General features: G+C 42.4%; 2 protein-coding genes and 1 long non-coding RNA gene across 6 annotated transcripts in view; 1 reads left to right on the forward strand and 2 right to left on the reverse strand.

The window, feature by feature from the left end:
* Window positions 1–1196, reverse strand: part of TMEM182 (transmembrane protein 182) — a 390758-nt gene extending 389562 nt beyond the window's left edge. The window contains exon 1 of one of the 2 annotated variants that reach the window (XM_059942709.1): window positions 1001–1196. The gene's annotated coding sequence lies outside the window, so the exon portion shown is untranslated. The remainder of the gene's footprint in view (window positions 1–1000) is intronic. The other variant, XM_059942708.1, reaches the window with a different exon arrangement.
* Window positions 1197–1246: 50 nt separating this feature from the next.
* LOC132377051 (uncharacterized) lies at window positions 1247–19492 on the forward strand. 3 transcript variants are annotated; one of them, XR_009506505.1, is made up of 5 exons: window positions 1247–1446; window positions 5949–6036; window positions 6651–15444; window positions 16786–17020; window positions 17752–19492. It is a non-coding gene; the product is annotated as an uncharacterized LOC132377051 (long non-coding RNA). The 3 variants fall into 3 exon arrangements; XR_009506506.1 differs by lacking the exon at window positions 17752–19492 and having other exon boundaries at window positions 16786–17263; XR_009506504.1 differs by lacking the exons at window positions 16786–17020; window positions 17752–19492 and having other exon boundaries at window positions 6651–15864.
* Window positions 8261–22347, reverse strand: part of SLC9A2 (solute carrier family 9 member A2) — a 92291-nt gene continuing 78204 nt past the window's right edge. The window contains exons 8-12 of the mRNA XM_059942993.1: window positions 21700–21861; window positions 17587–17683; window positions 15215–15346; window positions 13550–13640; window positions 8261–12536 (exon numbers count right to left, since the gene is read on the reverse strand). Of these exons, the coding sequence (XP_059798976.1) occupies window positions 12166–12536; window positions 13550–13640; window positions 15215–15346; window positions 17587–17683; window positions 21700–21861 (853 nt within the window). The 3' untranslated portion in view covers window positions 8261–12165. The remainder of the gene's footprint in view (window positions 12537–13549; window positions 13641–15214; window positions 15347–17586; window positions 17684–21699; window positions 21862–22347) is intronic.

Here is a 22347-nt window from a genome sequence, read left to right on the forward strand (position 1 = left end):
AGAAAATATGCAAAGCTTCTACTGGGCCCGGGCCCAAGGTCATAGCTGATATCTATGGCTTCCTTCTTTTGCTACCTATTTCTTTTTTTTTTTTTTTTTTTTGCCAAGGTTCTTTATCTAAAGGAGAAAACTTTTCTAGAGATTTCAGAAACAGTAGTAATGTTAATGACCTAATTCAAATTGATAACAGCATGACAATTAACATATAAAATTTCATATCTCTAAATGAAGCTTGAAACTAAGTGTCCCTGGATCAATTTATTGCTGGAAACAGCTATTATAGGAATAACAAGATACACTGATTCCAAAACTGAGATTTTTTTTCTTTGATTTTTCTTTTTTTTTTTCCTACCTATTTCTTCCTTCACTTGCCCTCAGCCTAAACATACGCTGGTCAGGGGCCTTCACCTCATGCAAGGATGCAACTCTTCGCTTCTCGAGTTCAGGAACTGATTCTTCCTGAGTTCTATCTCCTTTTGTTTCTATGTTTCTGGAATTTTCCACATAAAGTCCTTCCTCCCGCCACTGTACATCACCCCATTTCTCCTCGCTAACCAGGCTCCATCACTCCAGCCAGGAGAGGTACCCCTTTTGCCTCCTGACGGGCTGGTGGCCTGCGGAGGCCCAAACGCCCACGTGAGGGTCTCCTCTCCTCTCAGGAGAACCTTTGTTACGCCCCTGGTGGAAGCCCTGCCCTCCTGCGACGGAAAACCTCAAAACCAGGCGGCTCCAACTGGCCAAAAGGGCAGCGAATGTTCCAAATGTGAGTCCCCGTCGCGCGCCCCGGAGAAAGCGCTCGCGGCTTTCGTAGAATCCTCACAGCTGCAAGAGGCTGGTCCACACTACGTCCTCCTGTGTTTCAAGGGGGCAAACCGAAACCGCGAGGGGCCAAAGGAACTTTCTCCAGGTCAGTCACAGCCAACTAGGGCCCAGCGAAGCTGACCCTACCACCTAGGCCCACCCCTACCCCTCCTCAGATGAAGCTCATCATCTTAATTACCTCCAGCCCTCCAATAGCATGGGCGGCGGGCTCTTTATCCCCAGGATACGCAGAGCTTCATCAACACCGTCACAAAACCAGCGCGTCGTGCACACACGTCCACTCCCCGGGCGGGACGCGAACCAGCGGTGACCCGTGCAGACCCTCCCGCCGCGCCTGCTTAGGAAGCACAGCCCAATGAGAGCCGCCCGCGGCGTTCGGCTCTGCGCAGGCGCAGCCGCTCGCTTCCGCCGGGGGGCGGGGACAGCGCCGCGGGCCTGTCACGTGAGCGCAGCTCCCCGCGCGTGTGCGCCTATGGAACGCGGGGGCCGAGGCGGTATGTCTCCGGACCGTGGCCTGGCCTCGGCGACACCGAGGCCGCGGCAGGGGCCCAGGCGGGGGCTCCCGGCCCCGGTACCGTCGGAGCCCGCCGCTTCCTGCTTTGTCTCTACGTGCTGGGATTCCTGGTGAGTGTGTGCGGGGCTGGGCGCGAAGTGCCGGCTGCGTCCGCGACCTGAAACCCGATCAAGGGTGCTTTTCTTTGCAGCGGTCTGCCTGGTGATGCCTCCCTACCTCTCAGTCCCGCTCTTGCCCCGTAACCGCCTTACCTCTGCACATGACCGCAAATGAGGCTTGCCCCTCGCGCCTGCACTGGGTCCAGTTCGCGCCCCCCAGTCGCAGCCCCGCTGTTTAAGACGCTCCAGCACCAGCTTCAGTTGTGACTCGGTGACCCGAGTCGCGCTCGAGGGTGACCCTGGGTGTTAGATCCTGTGGCAAGTGCATCACCTGCACCCTGGACAGCAGGGGCGCACGGGGCAAGCTCGGGGAAGCCCAGCTGTGCAGTAGCTGCGGGAGCGGTAGGAACACACAGGCCCTTTTACCAGGCCGGGTGGGCAAGTTCCGTTGATCACCTCGCTTGGGCAGAATGAGGTACATTTTCCTTAGCGTTCCTGGTAGACTGGAATGCTTAAAAATGCAAATCACAGTGAATTATACACATCTGCCTTTCGACAAACTGTTTATATATTGCACAAGACAGGTTCGGTTTTGTTACGACTTGTGGTGCGCGTCCTGGTTTAGTAAGGACAATTATTAATTTCCCATGTAGAATGGAAAGATTAGAAAACTGAGTGTATGGTAGGGTAAGCCATCCAGCCAGCCAGCTGGCCCTCCATTTATTCATGGAATTTCTGAAAACCTGTTATGGGGTAGGGGTTATGGAGCTCCAGGCACTGTAATACACGTTCCCAACCGGGAAGACCTTGCAGTATTACTAACTGAGCTTGTGTTGGTAGTTCCTGTGCCATTATATGCGGGAACCCTACATCTGCCTCTTCACCCCTCTTTTCCCAAGTCTAGGCCTGGTTCAGTTGCCCTGGTTGTGAGCTAATCCGGGTTAGGGCAGCCTTGGGACAAGGACCCAGGAGGATTTCCTCTTGGCTGGGCCTGGGACTTTATCTTGAAGGCAAAAGGAGCTAGTCAGGTTGTGTCGATGGGAGAAGGCTGCCTTCTGAGGCCTTGAAGATGGTCCCCAAGGGCACTGGGTCCTGGCAAAGAGGAATTACTGTTTTCTGCCCAGATGCAGGTGAAGATCACAACTCCCCAGGCTGATGCCTGACTCGAGTTAGGATGCTGAGCTGTGCTTAGCTAGGAGAGGAGCGGGGGGACAGCCTCCTTCCCCATCCTCAGTGCAAGGTGTTCAACAGTCTGTCAAGTTTAATATTGAGTTAGTAGCTGTTAAGACAACGATGGAAGCGTATTCATCAAATCCCTTAGACACAGAACCATGAGAGACCCACCCAGGGAGGGCAACGTTTGCACCAGGATCTGTGTCTCCAGTTACCATGGCGACCCCACCCCAGGCTCAGTGCTTGGGTTCAGAGCCTGGCTCTCCTTCTGATCCCATTTCTTTAATCTTAGTTCAGTCTCAGGATGTGGTGCCTCTTCAGCCTTCCAATCCAGTCACCCAGAATCCAGAACCGTCCACTCTGGGTGTTTCTTCAAATTTGGAAAGGGAGTTCTGTGTCATCCATGCTCTGGTAGGGGATGGGGACCACCCTAACTCAGATGGTACTGGAATCTGGCTCTGCCAGATGAAAAGGATTTGGACCCTTACCTGGAAAGTCCAGACCAGGGTTCAGAGAGTTTTGGAGACCAACATGACGAGAATGCAAAATAGTTTGAGATTTTAAAAATAAATTTGCAGATCATTCAGTATGGCCTTCCGATACAGATTTGAATATTCCAAGCTTCTCGTATGTTGGCTACATGCTGTGCACATGGCACAGTCTAATCTAGCAAGCCTGATGGAAAGTTTTCATAATTTTAATAATTAAAAAGAATCATTAGGTCTCTGATATCTTAAGGAGAAAATGTAAGATTTCCCAGAGTTAAAAGAGAATAGGGAATTTTTTAATGGAAAACGTTGTAAACAATTAAAATATATGCCACTTTGGGTATCCTTGAAGAATCTAAAGGCTCTTTGTTAGCTAACATCTAAGGAATATTATACATAATTTAGTTGTTATTTTTAATATACCTAGGGATGTAAAGACCCCTAAGACTTTTGGGAAGATGCTTTCCAATTGGGAGAGGAAAGGAATAAGATTAAAGCATTTGTCAAAATGTTTTGTTTTTAGCTCTTATCTGTGTTTCCAGGTTTTAATTTGTTCAGGAAGGAAGACTAAGATGACCCTCTAGGTACTTTTTGATTAGCATCCTAAGGTGATGCTAAGAGCTATGATTGCGGTCCTTTCTTTCCTCCAGATACTCGGAGAGATTTAGATTCCATTGAATCAGCATTAGTCAGGTGATAATTCTTTTTAAAAGAAAAAAATAATCCGCGCTTCCCTGGTGGCACAGTGGCTGAGAATCTGCCTGCCAATGCAGGGGACACGGGTTCAAGCCCTGGTCTGAGAAGATCCCACATGCCGCGGAGCAACTGGGCCCGTGAGCCACAACTACTAAGCCTGCACGTGTAGAGCCTGTGCTCCACAACAAGAGAGGCCATGACAGTGAGAGGCCCGCGCACCGCGATGAAGAGTGGCCCCCGCTCGCCACAACTAGAGAAAGCCCTCGCACAGAAACGAAGACCCAACACAGCCAAAAATAAATAAATAAATTTATTTAAAAAAAAATAATCCACTAATCAAGAAATATTTGGGTTCCTACCCTGAAAAGGGTCCTGAAACTTTAGAATGTATTCATCAGATATCACCGAGAGAGGTAGATGTTCCCCGAGAAAGGTTTAAGTGGTCCCCTCTCACCTGATTTCCTTATAAATGGTTATAAGCACATGACCAGTTGCCAGATTTGAAGTGCACTCAAAAGAGGGTGGTTTTGAAGAAGCTATGGCTTCAGAGGAAGGGAGAAGTTGCCTTTTATAGTCATGGAGAAGTCTATTTTAAAACAGAACTTCCTGAGTGGGAAGAGCTAGCAGCCAGCTAGAGAAAGATAATATTTTTCAGGCTTACTAAGTGTTAAAATAAGTCTATCATGAGTTGCTGTTTTCATATTTACCTCCTATAGATTTCAGCCTGACTACTTACAGCTTCCTCTCCCCTTCTCATTTAGAATAATCATTTGAAATAAATGACAAGTGGTACTGGGAATTTTTTTGGAAAAAAAAATCTTGTTGGACAATTGAGTTTCCTTTTCTGAAAAATCCAGAAAACTCAATAGCTAGCAGATGTATTTTGAGTCTTATAAATCGTATAAAACATCAGCAGGCTGATGGGGCAAAGCTGATAGTAAAGCTCAGAAGAAATTGGCTCAGAACCAGAGGAAATTTTAAGTAATCTTAAAATTGAAATAATGAGCCATGGTTCTGGTATTATAAATGTGTCAGCTATTTAAGGTCACTGGATATTAAGTCTATGGCCATCTAAAGCTGTAACCATGGAAGAGGGCCCCTAAGAAGCGTATTTGGAAGTTCGTGTTTCTGTTAGGTTAATGTGCAGCCACCAAGAGAAGGAAGCAAAGGATTAATTGTGGAAGAGAAAAGATATTTCTATTTAACCAGGATTACAGGAAAAGGAATTTATATAAAGAAAACTGTGTGTGTGCAAGATGTGTTTTTCCTCTCCTGAACCAGTTGTAGCAGGTAACCAAGTGACAGAGGAAGGAAAGCAAAACTTAAAGGAAAAAATGTCTTTCTACTAACTCAGAGTATTAGCCAAAACGATCAGTACTTACCCCAGAATTGAAGGAAAGAGGACACGTTTCCACTTCTGCCGTGTCAGACCTCTCTCAGCCATCATGTCTCTTAATGTTCATCCTGTTTCTACCAGGCAGGTACTGTTATCCCCATTTTTTACAGATGACAGCACGGAAGCTGGTAACATGAAATAACTTTCCAAGGGCACATGCGTAGTAAGTGATGGAGCTGGAATTGAAAACCTCTGAGCTCAGAGCCCATGCACCTTCTGTGCCTTAAGTGAAAAACAGCAGGCCATCCCCTAGTACCCCAGCCTTCTCTCTCCTTTCTGCTGTACTGAGACCTTCCCTTCAGGTCTTACCTCGTCAGGCTATAGACGGCACATGGGTCTCTTTCCTTGACTCCGGGAGGAATTTCACATTATTTAACAGGTGCTGCTTTGCTCAGAAATATGCATTATCCCTCCCTCTTTGCTCATTTCATTACTCCGCATTTTTTAAATTTGAGGAATGCATGTAGTACATGCTCCTTGAATATTAAGGATCAGTGACAAAGAAGCTAAAGTTAAAATGGATTCTCTGTCAGGGCGATCCAGGCATTTACAGGTGGCAACTGTTGTAACACATTGTATTTGGATTCCTTGATTCCTTGAACCTGATGAGTATAGCTTACTGTAGAATACAATTTTGAGTTGTTTGCTCAAAATTTTAGATACTGTGTTTTTTTTTTAATCGGTTTATAATTAGGATCACCACTTTAAAAGCACTCAGGCCTCAGTTTCCAATTTGCGTTAATGAGCGTTTTGTTGCTTAGGATTTGTTTGGTGTAAGCATGGTCGTCCCTTTACTGAGCCTTCATGTCAAGTCTCTTGGAGCGAGTCCAACAGTTGCTGGAATAGTAGGTGAGCAATCCTGCACATTTTCAGAGCACTGATTTTCAACCCCCCTGAACTGAGTACCTGAAAACACATCAGTCTTTTAGCTAAGTAATATCCAACGGTGAACTGAAAAGGGGATAAAATGAATTTTCAGACTATTTCAAAGTACGACCGTGGAGCAAATGTAGTTCATCTTTTCCTAGACTACGTATGTTCGGAGAGGTTTCTGGATATAGCGTCACCCCCGTGCCCCAGGCCACCTGTGACGTCACAGGTACTTACTGAGCCTCTCTAACCAGGGAGCTGGTTAGGCATGGACTCCTGCCTGCGGGAACCCGTAGCCTAATGTTATAGTCATGGAGAAGTCATGACTTCTCGCCTCACGCAGGGTGAGAAGGACGCTCTCAAGGTCCCTAAGGGTGACCTTTGCCTCTAGTCTCTCTCCTGCTTTCCCTCAATTTTATTCTGAAGGCCTTTTACTAAAAATTGTATTACTTTACTCTTCCATCTGAAAAATTATTATGGGGTAATTTACTTTTTAAAAATGGTCTTTTTTTCCCTAATGTTTTTCTGTTCATTTCATCCAGTTTTGCGATGGTTCCAGCTGATTTTATGGATGTTACTTATGTTTTTTATAGGCTCCTCCTATGGCGTTTTGCAGTTCTTTTCCGGCACATTGGTGGTAAGTCCTCTTCCACCTGGCAACACATCTTGAAAGTATAACCCTACGCCTCTGAGGCCACCCATCATGGCTGTAGTGAAATAAGGGTTTGAGGTTTACCAAAAAGGAAGTGTGCAGATGGTGAGGACTTGCAGTGCCCTTAGATCAAGAAGGATCCCTCGGTCATCTCTCTCCCTCAGTTGACCTCTGAGAAGACATAGGCCTGAAGAGATGGCATGGCTGGATCTGAAAGGACCTCGCTGAGTCAGAATGAGAGCCTGCTTTTTAAACTGTAACATGTTTTTCCCATGATTCCCTGCCAACTTTTTACTAGGAGAAAAGAATGTAAACAGAAGTTATTACCAGTTTTGTTTGTTTCAATTAATTGACAATCATCAAATCCATTCAGATCTTAGGATTCTATTTGAAGTTGGGCCTTTTTGAACTACATGGCTTATCAATTATAAAACTTAAGTGTGTAGACAGAGGAGCTACTGGGAGTGGTGGGTTGTACACCGACCACAGGGGATAGAAATACCCAGAGCTGATCTCGCCACTGCCACTTCTGACCATGCAGTAGTTTGCAGTTCAGAACCTTTCACTGATGTGCCCCTTCTTTCCTGCCCCTGTGTGCCCTCCACTGCACCATGCTGGTCCTGAGGCCTCGGCGTCCAGTGATTCGTGTGCTACAAACAGAATGGTCAGTTTAGTCCCAGGGATTGATCAGCTGTGACCTTGGTCTAAATAGCTGGTCTCACAGTGAGTGAACACCATGTACATACAACACTATGTTTCCCAAGAGTGGCTCATGTGTAAAATATATTTTATTATTTGTTTTTGTTAATGAATTTATTTGTTTATTTTTGGCTGCGTTGGGTCTTCGTTGCTGCGCGTGGGCTTTCTCTAGTTGCGGCGAGCGGGGGCTACTCTTCATTGTGGTGCACGGGCTTCTCATTGTGGTGGCTTCTCTTGCTGCAGAGCACGGGCTCTAGGCGCGTGGGCTTCAGTAGTTGTGGCACGAGCACTCAGTAGTTGTGGCTCGGGGGCTCTAGAGTGCAGGCTCAGTAGTTGTGGCACATGGGCTTAGTTGCTCCGTGGCATGTGGGATCTTCCCAGACCAGGGCTCGAACCCGTGTCCCCTGCATTGGCAGGCGGATTCTCAACCACTGCGCCACCAGGGAAGCCCCTGAAACTACTTTAATACTCTTAAAAATTCTTCTTTCACAAATTCCAGCTCTCATGACCCCATTTAGTACAAATGAGAATGGTTTTGATGTATAAATATAAAAGTTGGAATTTCTGGGGCTTTCCTAGTTTCATGTGATGTATTATTTTCTCCATAGTGATTAATTAAACATTTCCATGTAATTTAATATTTTAAACTTCTGTATGACATTTCACAGAAACCAGGAGAAGCGCTCCTTTGTCAGCATACACACATAAAATTTCTGTTTGGCAGATACTGTAACTGGAGGCTTCATTTAAATTAGAAATTTAAGTAGAAAAAAAGCCTCGTTTAAATTAGAAATTCAGTTACCACTCACTCGTACTTATGACTCAGCAGGACCCAATGAAATAAAAAAGGGGAAAAACATTTGAATATTTAATTCAAAGTATTTCGTTACAGAAGTGAAAATCAGAAAAGTCACCACCAGTATGTCCAGCATTAAGTCTGCTGGGCATCTCACGGAGGGATTTTCTCCACCCTACAATACGAGGATGACGGGTCCCCATAAAACCTCTGTGACAGACTGAAAGGTCCCGAGCCATCCAAAAGAATCAATACGCCATGCAGGTTGAAACGTGACCGTCCATTTACAGTAGCTTGGTTAACTCTGTACACAGAAAAACTCATTCCCTGACCAGACCGGTATGAGAACTGACCCACAGTTTATTGACTATTCTTAGAGGTAGTCAAGTAGAATTTTATTTGAAAAAAAATTGTAGAAAACTAGAAATATAAAAGGGATTGGAAAATGATGTGCCAGCAGAACACTGAAAACACTCAACAACTAACTAACCATGTGGGTATCTAGCCACCATCTGCTGACCGACCGTCTGAGGGTGTCAGCCACGTGGGAAGTGAATGACATTGGGAAAAATTCCAAAGGGGGCTGTCATTTCTTGTCATTTCTCGTGGATGAGAGCTATGGTCCCTGCCAGGCAGCAGTTACCAGCTGGGGCTCTCACTTGCATTGCAGGTAGGCTGAAGAAAGGACCTGGTTAAAATGTGGGATATAAAATACCAGCAAGCTGGGACTTCCCTGGCAGTCCGGTGGTTAAGACTTTGCCTTCCAATGCAGGGTGTGTGGGCTCAATCCCTGGTCATGGCTTGCCACCAAAAAACCAAAATATAAAACAGAAGCAATATTGTAACAAATTCAATAAAGACTTTAAAAAAAAAATGGTTCACATCAAAAAAAAAAAAAATCTTAAAAAAAAAAAAACCAGAAAACTACCCATTTTGCTCTAAAAGTGGAGAAAAAAAATGAACCAGAAAACCCCAGATCGCCAGACAGTTCTGATTCATGAGCCTGACTTGTTCAAGCTGATGGAGGGAATCAATATTCAGTGTTCAGGCCTCAACATAATGTCACAGCTACTTCAACTGCACAAAGAAACCTTTCAATCACTCTTGAAAGAGTAAAGTATGCACTTGGAACTCATAAAATATTATAGTTCTCATACTTGTTTGTGAAATGCCAGTTTTAACATAAACATGATTTGGGCAATGCAGCAGATGCAAAATGTGCTGAGACATGTAATAAATAACTGCTTCTCGCTTCTTATATAAACAAACATGCCCCCCCCCCCGCCCGCCAGGTAAAACGGTACACTCCGACTCCAAAGCTTAGCAAAAGCCGAAGGGAATTTCACCCTGAAAGTTTGGAGGCATATACAGCAAACACATGTTTCTAAAAAGTGTCAGACTTTGGGGCCAATTTCTAATCGTTTGCTGACAACATAGCTGCTCCCAACAATCGGCCTTAGCATCACATATAAAGAAATAAGCCCTGACTTTGTAAGTAGTTCAAATCAATTTTTTTTACAACAAACATTAAAGACCCATCAAAATTCCCCAGTCACACTGGAACTTTGGCCGGATCAAGTGTTGTTTGAAACAAGGGAATCATTTACAAGGGCAGGATGTTTCTGTACTGCAGAAATTTAGATTGTTGTGACATTTAGTTAAAGGGTTTCAACTCCATACCCTCTCCTCCTGTAGTGTCTAGAAATTAATAATTTCATAAAAAGAAGGTACAGAGAAAAAACTAAAGTCAAATTTCTTTTTCATCTATTTTATCATTCCACAGATAAGGAAAAATTTAAACTGATAATAAAGATAAAATGACATAAGTGTTCCTTTTTAGAAATTTACACAACGTCATCCAAGTGTTTTACCTGACTTTTAATTGGTGAAAGCTGAATTTGGTCTACGTGCTTAACAAGAATGTTTATCATAATAAACATTTCCATGTTTCTCTCCTTCCGTTCCAGAACGTTACACTCCTTCTAATATTTATTAATCTAGGACACCAAGAAAAATCAGGAAATTCATTTTTAAGATCATTTTACATTTCAACCTTCCTTTTCAGATTTCATAAACTGTAACTTAGTCTTCAAACTCTCAAGAATATACATCACATCTCTTGATAAATCGTAGTCCTATAATGAAAATTCTAAATTAAAAGTTTTATTTCCAGCAGATGAAACACATATATATTTTTTTATATATAAATATTTCCATTTAAAATCAAGAATTTTGGCACAGGGTCCTAAACTTGTAGTTTTCAAATTATGTCTACATTGCTTTCCACTGATCAACCTGGGAGAGTTTGGGAAAGAAATTGTGCACTTTTTGAACTTGTACCTTGTGTGTTTACCCTTCCCTCTGTCTCATGCCCAACAATCTAGCAGTATTCCAAGATTTTAGAATATGAGAAAAAAAGGTAGAAGATTTACTTCACGTTGGTGGAGGAAGAAGGAAGGGATAAGATTTACGGCTGAGGATTTCTAAGTACCGGATCTTTTTGTTTAATTTATTCATATTTTTGCAGCAATTGTATGTGGTCACTTGTCTCCTTTGCTGTATCTCCAGTGTGAATCCAAGGGACTACATGAGTGGCTTCATCTCATATCTAAACCCAGAAATTTTGAGTCTTGTTCTAGTCAAGTTTTAAAGAGGGGGTTTTTCTGGGAAAAGTGACAGGCCAATAAAATCTATAGTCTGAGAGATTCCAATATTAATCTTTAATGATTATGTTCCACTTCTTGTCTTTCTGCTGTACTTTTAAAAAGTACTCAGTACTCAGTAGAATTCATTTTTAGATGAAGAATTTGAGCTACTACTTTCTTGAGGGGGGGAGAGGTAACAAATTACAGACTAGTGCAAAAAAAAGAGAACTCCCACATTCTCCAAAGTGCTTCCTGCATAAAATTCAAAACCTGAATTCTCACCAATTTGTTAAACATTGGAATATTGTTTATCCCTACTTTTATCCTTGTCTGCTTGGAGCCTCTGTCCTGGATTCAAAGTTCTAGAATGTGCTACAGAAAAGGTGTAAAGCAGGTGGCTGCAGGTGGGCGTGACAGGGGATCTCCTGCGTCTTCCTCCCAGTATTGCACAATATAAAACCCGGCAGGCCAGCTGTGCAGGTGCTGCCCTGTCATCTCCACACCCACCACGTGAGGCCAGACTTCATCACAAGCTGGCTCTGAGTCTGGCATACAGCATAAGCTGGATTCACCCACACAGCCCTTCTCTTTGTACCATTTAAACACGACGGGGAGATGGACTCTAGATGTCTGTCACCCAAAACGACATCAACGAGGTCAAATGAGGAACGAATTGCAAACCAGCTGGCTCTCATCGTTTCATAGGCGCTGCAGTCCGGGGGCCAGGCCACGAGGTTCTGTCTAGACGCTCCGGCTGTTGCCGTCCTCAGGGGTCTCTGCTCCGTGCTGTGCTTTTCCTTAACTGGCATCAGCTCAGGATCAGGAAACACCACCCCGAGCTGATGGCCCCCCATCCTCTAGGAGCTGCCCTGGATGCCACGGAAAGGTGTTCTGAGTATTTTCAGTGCCGTTCACTGAAAAACTAATTACAGATATACATATTTTTTCATAAATAAAATCTGAGGCATATATGTATATATTAAAGCTTTCACCAGCAAGGGTGTGTTAAAAATTTCAAGTTCTGTCCTTCAAGCTCAATACAGGCACACGTGGCTTTTTTTTCTTCAGGCTTGCAAAGGATACAACTGCTAGCAACAGGTCATATGAGACATTTTATGGGGCTTCTGTTTCTTTGATTTTCTTCTTCTTGGGATAAGCATTCGCCCCGTGGATCAAAGGCATGGCTCTACCACCCAAGGACAGTATTTAGATGCACAGAGGGTTGGAAGTGGATTCCCTTGCTGTGTCAGGTTGCTGAGTAACCAGCCACAGCTGGGCAGGGCCGGTCCCCCCCGGGTCTGCTTTGGCCATTTCCATTAAGGCTTCTCACTCCCGAATCGACCTTTCCGGTTTCCAGGTTCTGATGCCCTTCGGACCAGCCTAGGTGGCGCCTTGGGTCGGATGCCTTCGTTCATACGGTCGCCCCGCACGGAGCCAAAGTGGCCTTTGGAGAGGAGGGGCTGGCAGAGCACACCTGGGGCCTGGGGGCCCCCCTCTTTGCTGTGGGCAGCTGGGGAGCTGTAGGGCTGCCCTGGCCCGGAATCAGCGCCTACCTCGTTCTTCCATTCCATTTTACAGGCCTGGGGGGCTTTCTTTGAGAACTGTTCTGGCAAGAAGCGCCTGGCTCGGGGCTGCAGGTTGAGGACGGTGGTCCCGACGTCTGGGTCTGAGTCACTGCTGTTGCCACCTGCCAGGGAGCAAAAGAATGACAGCGTGGGCGGGCCTTTTAGGGAGAAGGTGTGACAGGCGACTGGCCAATACATTCGTGGGTCCGGCACCTGCTGTGCCCTCCCTGGGGCTCTGGGGCTCGGGCAGGGAGGCCAGAGGGCGCACCCCGACTCCGGCTGAGTCCTGGGCACGTGCATAAGTCCCGTGAGCACGGGTGTCCACAGGTGTGTACTCTTGCTAATTCTGAAGAGCTTCCCATGTGCCAGCCACTGTCCTAAGCACTTTTAAATGCATTAATCTACTGAATAATCACCCACTTTACATATGAAGTAAATGAGGTTCAAAAGATATTAGTAAGGGGTGGAGCTGGATGTCAAACTGAGACCACCTGGCGGCAGCTGTGCGCTCACCTGCCCCATCCGAACGGCCCCAGGGGGCTCAGTTCAGTGTCTGGCACACAGTAAACAGATCAATAATTAGCTGCTATTATGAAGATTCTTGTCTTGATCTAGGATGTACAATCTCATGCACAGCTTTATTTCCTTTATATTTTCATAAAATGGTCAAAACACCAATATGGCTTGCAATCTACATAAAGATTACCATCAAATGAAGAGGTATTAGCTGTCATGTCAAAGCTTTAATAATTACAGCCAGAAGTCAATTATATAGTTGCCTTTATGAAAATATATTAAAATTATTATGAACATTTAAGTTAGAAATGTTGTAAGAATTACAGAATTAAATTTAAACCTTTGAAGATTGACAACTTACTATTTACCTGTTCACCAACCACACACGGTGACATCTGCTTTTGCTATATCGAATAGAATCAAATAACTGATTGAATTACGTATAACGTGCACAGAACTCCATTCCAAAAGGATGCAACACTAATTAAAGTCACCAAATTATTATTATAGATTTGCAAACGACTGAACTCATTGTCCTTAAAAAAGAAGGAAAATTTTTCTATTTTATAAACACTAATAAATAAGTTTAAAGTCTTTTTGCTCCAACTGTATTCAATACCTGCATTAGAAATATTCTTTTTCTTTTGTAGCTTTTCTGGAAGCTTTGTATTTTTTGGTAAGGATAAATATCGGGAGGTTGAGGTGGAAGCCTGTAAAAAAAAAATAGAAAACCTTATTTAGATGACACACATGTCATTTATTGTATGTTACAGGCTTAGAATTCTATGTCAAACCTAACGTTGGTGTTAAAAATTAAAATTTTAGCTCTGGATTCCAAAACTACTGGGTGAGGAGCTGTAGGGATGGGGAGTAAATTTCCAAGTAATAGTCATTTTATTTAAAAAAGGTAAAACCTCTCCTAAAATATCATGGAAATCAATACTACTAAGGAAAACAGAAATAAAGTGGGACCCTTAGGAACAAGGTATGAAAACCACCGGCTTTTCTTAAAGAAAAGCTACAGAAATACCCACTTATAAAAGCATTACTAAAAAAGACTTAGAAGCTACATGGATAGGGAGGAAGATATATGAAAAATGTAGCATGTTTAAGTTGTATTTACTTTCACAAATCTTGAAAATGACAGAACAAAGTGTTACTATAGCTAACTTGCTGGCATTTCCAAAGCCACAGTCTCTAGTTTCTTTAACTTTTAATCGATGCTGCCACATTTCACATGTAAAAAAAAAATAATATTGGGCTTCCCTGGTGGCGCAGTGGTTGAGAATCTGCCTGCCAATGCAAGGGACACAGGTTCGAGCCCTGGTCTGGGAAGATCCCACATGCCGCGGAGCGACTGGGCCCGTGAGCCACAATTGCTGAGCCTGTGCGTCTGGAGCCTGTGCTCCGCAGCAAGAGAGGCCGCGACGGTGAGAGGCCCGCGCACCGTGATGAAGAGTGGCCCCCGCTTGCCGCAACTAGAGAAAGCCCTCGCACAGAAACGAAGACCCAACACAGCCATAAATAAATAAATAAATAAATAATTTTTAAAAAATAATAATAATAATATTGTTCACACATAACCGTTTTGGTCTCTGACAACTCAGTATAGAACATTATTGAGAATGAGATGCACTGCCTGCTATGTTCGATCGATCAATCAGAATATCCTTTTAAAGTGGCTTCCTTATCTATGGCAATGCCCTGGACCAAGTAGAATGCTGAGCACGTAGCATCTGAAACTCCCCTGACGTGCGCGCGCGCGCGCACACACACACACACACACACACACACACACACACGGCCTCCTAGAAGTTTCCACACATGCACACACAGCAGCCCCCCTTCAGGCTGCACCCTCTCCCTGGAAAGGTCAAACAAGACTCTCCAAATGAAGCCTGGCCCTTCCATTCAGTTTAAAACTGTACCCTGTAGGACCCTTCCCCGTCCTCCCAATCTCCTTCCTCAGCCCTTTTAGGTTTATTTTGTCCACAGCACTTACTGCGTCTAACATAACAGATAATTTTCTTATTCTGTCCATTCCTGATGGCCTTCTCCCCCACTAGAATGTGAATTCCACAGGGGAAAAGAGCTTTGTCATTTTGTTCACCAACGTATTCCAAGTGCCTAGACAGTGTCTGGAACGTGATAGGTGTCCGAGCAACGTCTGGAAAGACGTGATGATGAACTCCATCCCAGGATGCCTGTGAATCAGCCCCCCAAGGCCGTCCTGGGCTTTGCTGTTGGAAGCCTTCTGCGTCCCAGAGCCACGAAGTCCCCTTACCCTGTGCTCCCGATTCAAGCTGCTGTCCTTCCGGATGCTTTCCCGAAGGCTGTGCCTTCGACGGATCAGGATCTCCTTGGCTTGCCTCTCACTCGTGTCGGCCGTCAGATTGTGTCGGTTGTAGGACAAAGTCTGAAATGAAAACACAAGCAACATTTTACAAAAACGATGATCACTGCCCGGAAATTCCAAAACTTTACTACATTTCTTTGGCTTTGCACCTCTGATAGGTACGTAACAATGAATGTGCAGAGGGGAAAAACAAGAAGTATAGAAGTTAACATTCTTTCAAATTTTGAACGAATTCATGTGCTACCAAATCTCGATTTCAGGGTAACAGTGGTAGTAATTTCAAGTTATTTGTAGAGATATATGATATATGGGTGTCACAGAAACCCTTAGAACTGCGCTGGGCACAGAAGTGCTCAATTGATATTACCTACTGTTACTAGCTATGATGAAGATGGTGATGGTGGTGGTCTTGTCTAAATGTGTCAGAGCAGGAGCTGTATTGTATTCATTTGTATCTTCTGCAGGGAATATAGTGCTTTGTTCTATTCATAGATATATTCAATACATATATCCACACATGTATTCAATAACTATGTATTTGATTCAACCAATAAAATCCTCTACTTAAGAAAAAAGAATTCATGTTCTAATAAAAGTCGGTGAATACTTTTTTTTTCATTGAAAAGTGTGATCTTTATAAATGAGAAAACGATCGAATTCATCAAGCACCTTCGACTACCTTGAAGTACCCTGTCTGTATTTACCCATCAGTAGTGGCTGGGGAAAAAAACACAAGTCAACTTATACCTTCCCTATTGAATAGTAATTGCTAGTATAAAAACCAACCACTTTGGGCCACTTGGTGGCGCCATGACCCTCTATTAAGTCAAGAACATTTCTTCTTTTCAAATTGAGAAAAGCTGCTGGCTCCGTCAGTAATGATCATGTCCTGGTATTTGAAGCCATACAATTTATAAACGAGGGCTGTCCAGGGCATAATATTTTTAGTTTTATGAGCTCTAGAGAAATCCACTTCCTAAAATAAATTGTATTTAGTAATTAAATTCATTTTCTGATAGAAATAACGTGTACTTCTCGGGAATATCCTTATCCCCAGAACTATATCAGACCTAGCAGAGATAAACAGAGGTAACGCAGAACAGCACTCAACTCCTGCCTTGAGGAACTGGCTATCTAGTTGGGCGTTGAAAGCTAACAAAATAATACTAAATCATGAAAGGAAGTACTAAAACTACGTGGCATGTAGGAGCTCCAAGTGCTATCCCATTCAAAGACAGGTCTGGGAACAACATAGAGGGTGTTGGGGAAACCCTAAAAATCGGAGAATATGGATGGACTGACAGAAAGGAGTGGGACATTCCAAGTGGAGATTCAGGGGAAACCAACACAGTCCAAGGAATGAATTCAGACCTGTCCTCCGTGGGTGTCTGGGTGGGTGAGGGAGAGGTAGAAGGGGGAACTTGAAAATAGATCCCGAAGGCTGAAAGAACAGTTAGTTTAGCCTGAAAGCCACGACTGCTGTGTCTCATTTTCAATAGGAGGACGCTGCGTTAAAAGGGGCTTGAGGAAAAGAATGGAGCAGCCGTAATGTCGGATGGAAGGGGATGGTCTGCGGGGAGGCCAGCTAAGAAGCCACAGAAATGACCCTGATGTGAGTGACTGGGACCCCTGACAACTGCTGTGTCCCTGTGCCACTTCGCCTCACTGTGCCTCAGTTTCTTCATCTGTAAAATGGAGACAACAACAACACCACTTGTTAGAGGATTAAAAGAGGTAATACACGCGACACAGAGAAATGGGGCTTGGCAAACTGTATGCACTAAGTGTTAACTGTATTATTAGCAAACTATGAGAACGAGGTGTTAAAAATGGAAATGGTTTGAAGAGAGTGACTCAGAAGATACAGGAAAGGAAGAAACGATCGCACTTTATGAACAACAAAGAAGGTTAAATACATTTTTAAAAGGCTTCTAAGCAATAAAGCTATTTCATTAAAAAAGCTATTTCATTAAAAAAGTTTTAAAAGAGCAATCAATTGCTTTCTTCACCGTTAGATAACACACTTTTTTTTTTTTTTTTTAATCTCCAAGCCTTTGGTAGCAGAAATCCCAGCTCCCTGGGCCTCCAGCCTAGAGCCTTGACCAAGATGTCTGGGAGGAGAGCAGTACCCTAAAAGGACAGACCCTGGGGTGGGTCTGAGGGAAGGAAGTGTCTGGTGTGGGACCTGCTGAGGGTGCATGATGGTGGGACAACGGCCACTGTAATTGGATAGCATCTAATCTGAAGGCATGTTTTTAGCCAAAGGCAGATACATATTTTGCTAAATAAATTATTCTTACTCGCTGACGGATCTGATAGAGATTTCTTGATAATATTTCTCGAATTTCATCCATTTCGCTAGGTGTGAGCTTCCTTATTTTTTCTTCACGACAGTCACTGTGAAAGTTTAGAAAAAAATATTTTACTATTCAACATGTATCAAATTCATCAATTTTCTTTCTCAGAGATATAACATCATCATTGAAGGAGAAGAATCTTGGGACTTCCCTGGTGGCGCAGTGGTTAAGAATCTGCCTGCCAATGCAGGGGACACGGGTTCGAGCCCTGGTCCAGGAAGATCCCACGTGCCGCGGAGAAACTAAGCCCATGCACCACAACTACTGAGCCTGAGTTCTAGAGCTCACAAGCCACAACTACTGAGCCCACGCGCCTAGAGCCCGTGCTCTGCAACAAGAGAAGCCACCACAATGAGAAGCCCATGCACCACAAGGAAGAGTAGCCCCCGCTCACTGCAACTAGAGAAAGCCCACATGCAGCAATGAAGACCCAACGCAGCCAAAAATAAAATATTAACTAATTAATTTAGAAAAAAAAGAAGAATCTTAAAGAATAACATTTAGGAATTATTCAATATTTTTAAATAATTCAAAAATCTAAAACATTGATTTCAGTGTCAAAATCATTCATACAAGTTTAATCATGCACAAGTTTTTTCAGGGTCTATTCATGCAATTATTTAAGGAGGAAAGACCAGAGTAGCTTGCAATGCTATCACTTTATTATTTCTAATACTCCATAAATTAATATAGGATGCTTTTTCCAACAAAAACTTTAGCTGCATTTTGCTATTATGGCCTATTCTTTTAAATACCTCATTAGAAACATTTACAAAGACACCATTTGTAATATGTATGTACATACAATTGATCCTCATTATTCAGGGATTCCGTATTTGCAAGCTCAACTACTTGCTAAAATTTATAAACACATTATCAGTACTCATCGCACTGTCCCAGTCATTCACAGACATGTGCAAAGTGGAGAAAAACTTGAGTCGTTGGGCATGCATGTTCCCAAATGAGGCCAAACTCATCTGCCTCCTTGTCTCAGCTCTCATGCTGTAAAAAAAAATTCCTTTTCACAGTCTATTTAGTGCCATGTTTTTCACATTTTTGTGCTTTTTATTGGTGATCTTGCTGTTCTAAATGGTCCCCAAGTATAGCTCTGAAGTGCTGTCTAGTGTTCCTAAGCACAAGAAGTTCCTAAGTCTTAATTCTACTTTTTCTGAAGGATATTTTAGCAGGATATGGAGCTCTAGGTTCAGTTACATTTTTTCAGAATTTTTGAAGCTATCAATGGTGTCCACTGGTTTTGCTGAAAAATCAGTTGCCAGGTTTCTTTTCTCTTTTGAAGAAAGTAAGTCTCTTTTTCCCTCTGAGTATGTTTAAGATTTTCTCTTTGTATTTTTTACTTTTAGCGGTGTTACTAGCATGTATCTCATTTGGTTCTCTCCTCATCTAATCTGCTTGGGGTTTTCACAGTTCATATCCTTTATCTATTTGGGGAAATTCTCAGTCACTATCTCTTAAAATATTGCTTCTACCTTTCTCTCTTATCTCCTTCTGGAACTTTTCACTATATATATATGAAACTATCCCATATATTTCTCACTTTCTTTTTCATCATTTTTTCACTCTGTTCTTCATTCTGGTTATTTCCTTCTGTCCTATCTTCCAATTAATCACTTCTCTCTTCAGCTGTGTCTAATCTGTTTTTATACCTATCAAATGAGATCCTAAATTTAGTTATTTTTAGCTCAAATATTCCACTTAGATATTTTTTGTTTATATAATCTCCATGAGGATGCCAAAAGTGTCAATGCCATTTTCTTTCCTTAAACGTGTTATTATTTCTATTTTAAAGTCACTGTCTGATGAATCAATTATCTGAATCCCCTTTGTGCCTATTATTACTCTATGTTTTGTTGATCTTTTTCTCAATGTTTTCAGTCACATTTCCTTGTCTACTCATATGCTTGGTTATTTTGGATTGAGTGCTAGACGTTATATATAAAAAAAATCATGGAGATAGTTTAACGCTCTTTACAATATTATTTCCTCCAGAGAAGATTTAAATTTACTTCTCTTGAGCAGCTGAGATAGAGGCAATCTCAGTCTCTGATGATTTAAACAATCATGAATTGAGATACTTCTAGGCTGGACTTCTTTCCTTTGAGGGTTAAGGTGTAGGGTTTTGAAGGAAAAACCTATAGCTGAGTACATACAAATGCTCCTCCTTCTTCGTAGGTTCTGAATTCCCATTTTATTCTCTAAGACCAATTAGTCTGTCAAAACCTCTGTTTTAGCTTTTTAGAGTCTCAGATACATTCTCTGTATTCCAGAGAGAAAACACCAACAAATACCAGTTCTATCGTCTAGAACTTCCCTCTTTTTTGAATCTTGGCCAAGAAACCCTTCCTCACTGTAAGGGTACTCTCCAGCTTTCAAGCAGATATTTAAAATATATTTTGGGCAAAACATATTTTGTCCTTTTTTCTCTAGTTTTCTCAGAAGGTAGTTGGTCTGGCCCTCAGTTCATTATTGCCAGAAATATGATTTCCTATTGCCTCCCTTTTTTGCTTCTACCTTCCTCTAAAGAAAACATTTCAGGAGAGATGGAATGGTCAATATGGCAATCATTTACCCAACTATGTAGCTATCCATTAATTTTGTTACCTACTTTCCCTAACCCTAAAACGTTTGCCTTTACTGGCTTCTACCACTGGTTTCAAAATGAACTGTGAACAGAGGTAAAAGTGAGATTTCCTTCTTCTATGACCACAAAGGCAATGGCTCCTTTTTGAGAAGCTGGACAGTTGAATTATTCCTTGCTGCAAGCACAAAAGGAACAGTGCATAAGAAAGATCATAAATTGTAAAGCTAGAGTAAACTTTAGGATCAAGTCTAGCCCCATTTTCTACTTGAAGAAACTCAGCATCAGGGAAACAGATGGACCAGCTTAAGGTCACACAATGAGTTATTTGCAGAGCTGGGACTATAAATCAGTCATTCTGCTCAAGCACCACTATTTCCAATTCAGTATAAGGCCTTTATTTCTGAGCCATCCTGACCACTACCTTCTTTTTATTCTTGATTGTGTAAACTACCACAATTTTTACAGGGGACTATAGTCCTAGTAAAAATCACAGTTTATATGGTTGGGTGTGATTTGTAGCTTCCTCTCTCGTTTCAACCCTCCCATAGATAGCATTTGATTTAGGTGACATTTAGCTTAAATGAGCTTCAGGCTCATCAGTGAAAGAAGAAATCAGCGGAACCTGTAATCTGTCATTTTTGTATAGAGGAGGAATGACGCTTACATGATAAACTTGTTTGCTAATTTGCTAACAGTATTTACTGTTCTGCTATGGATTTGCTGTAAGAGTCTGCTGTAAGACTTTAAGTCACTTTACATTCTGGGTCTTCATTTCCTCATTTTTAAAATTAGGGAGATAGACTAGGTCAATGCATCTCAATCCTGGATGCATATTAGAAACTTCCATAAGTTTATTATATACTTATAAATAAACCTATACCTGGTCCTCAACACCAGAGATCCTGATTTTATTGGTCTGGGGTGGGGGGTGCCCAGGCATACATGTTATTTAAATGCTCCTACAGTATTTCTAATGTACAGCGTGGGTTGAGAACCACTGCACGAGATGATCACTGATGTTCTTTCCAAGACTTAAACTATGACCCTGCAAATAATCCATGAGGAAATAGCTTTGTAGTTACATGCATATTTATAATTGCAAATTATAACACACCTTAAAATATTCCATTTCAAAATGTGTGCTAAAGAGGCTTTACTTTCAGAACACATTGAATTGCCCAAAGCAAATATCATAAAGGCATAATCATCCTAAATAAGACAAAGACTTTCTGACTAGTCCACTCTGCAATAACACAACGTGGTGTGATGTGACGTGACAGGACATAACATAATGGACACATTTCCAGGCTTTCACGTTTTAACCAGGATCTTGTTCTGCTGTGAGGTCTTAAGGAATCATGTTAGGAAATAAGTCAAATTTGTTATTATTACTGGTTTCACAAAACTATAAAGACACACTTAGTAATACTAACTTTCATTTGCAAAACAGGACTTACTTCAGAGATGCAAAAGAAGGGACAGTACTTATCATTCCCGTCTCTGCCATCTCAATGGCATGTTTTATTTCAAGCTTTTTATATAAAGACACAATGCTTGACTTGGGTTGGTTCTCCCGAATCAAAAGCCTCCGCAGGTACTTGTCATCAAATTTCTTAAACCTAGAAATAAAGAAAATCAAAGCTTCGATTAATTAACATGCCACGGATTAAGAAGAAAAAGCTGGTTTTACCAATAAAATCATTTCCACTACTCCCAGGGAAGAAAATTAGTAGCAGTGGTTAGTTAGTCTGATCATTATATTTATTTTTATATGTGCAGACCTGAATATATATGTATATGTAGAGCACATACTAGTATATTTCTGTATATACCCATAACACACATATATCTAATATTCACTAATTATAGATTAAAATGCAAATATTTCTACATTTCCTATGTCTCTGCTTCTCCCTTCAGCAAAATTATTCAAAAATGTTGTTAATACTCCCTTTCTCCAATTGCTCTCCTCTGATTCTCTCTTGAACATTCACAGGTCAGGCTTTTGCCTCTAACTGTCCATTGAAGGTACTCATACTGAGGTCATCAGTGACGCCCACGAAATAAATCCAGTGGTCAACTCCTAGTCCTCACCTTTCCTGACC

This window comes from Balaenoptera ricei, chromosome 13 (assembly GCF_028023285.1).
Source record: "Balaenoptera ricei isolate mBalRic1 chromosome 13, mBalRic1.hap2, whole genome shotgun sequence".
NCBI lineage: Eukaryota > Metazoa > Chordata > Mammalia > Artiodactyla > Balaenopteridae > Balaenoptera > Balaenoptera ricei.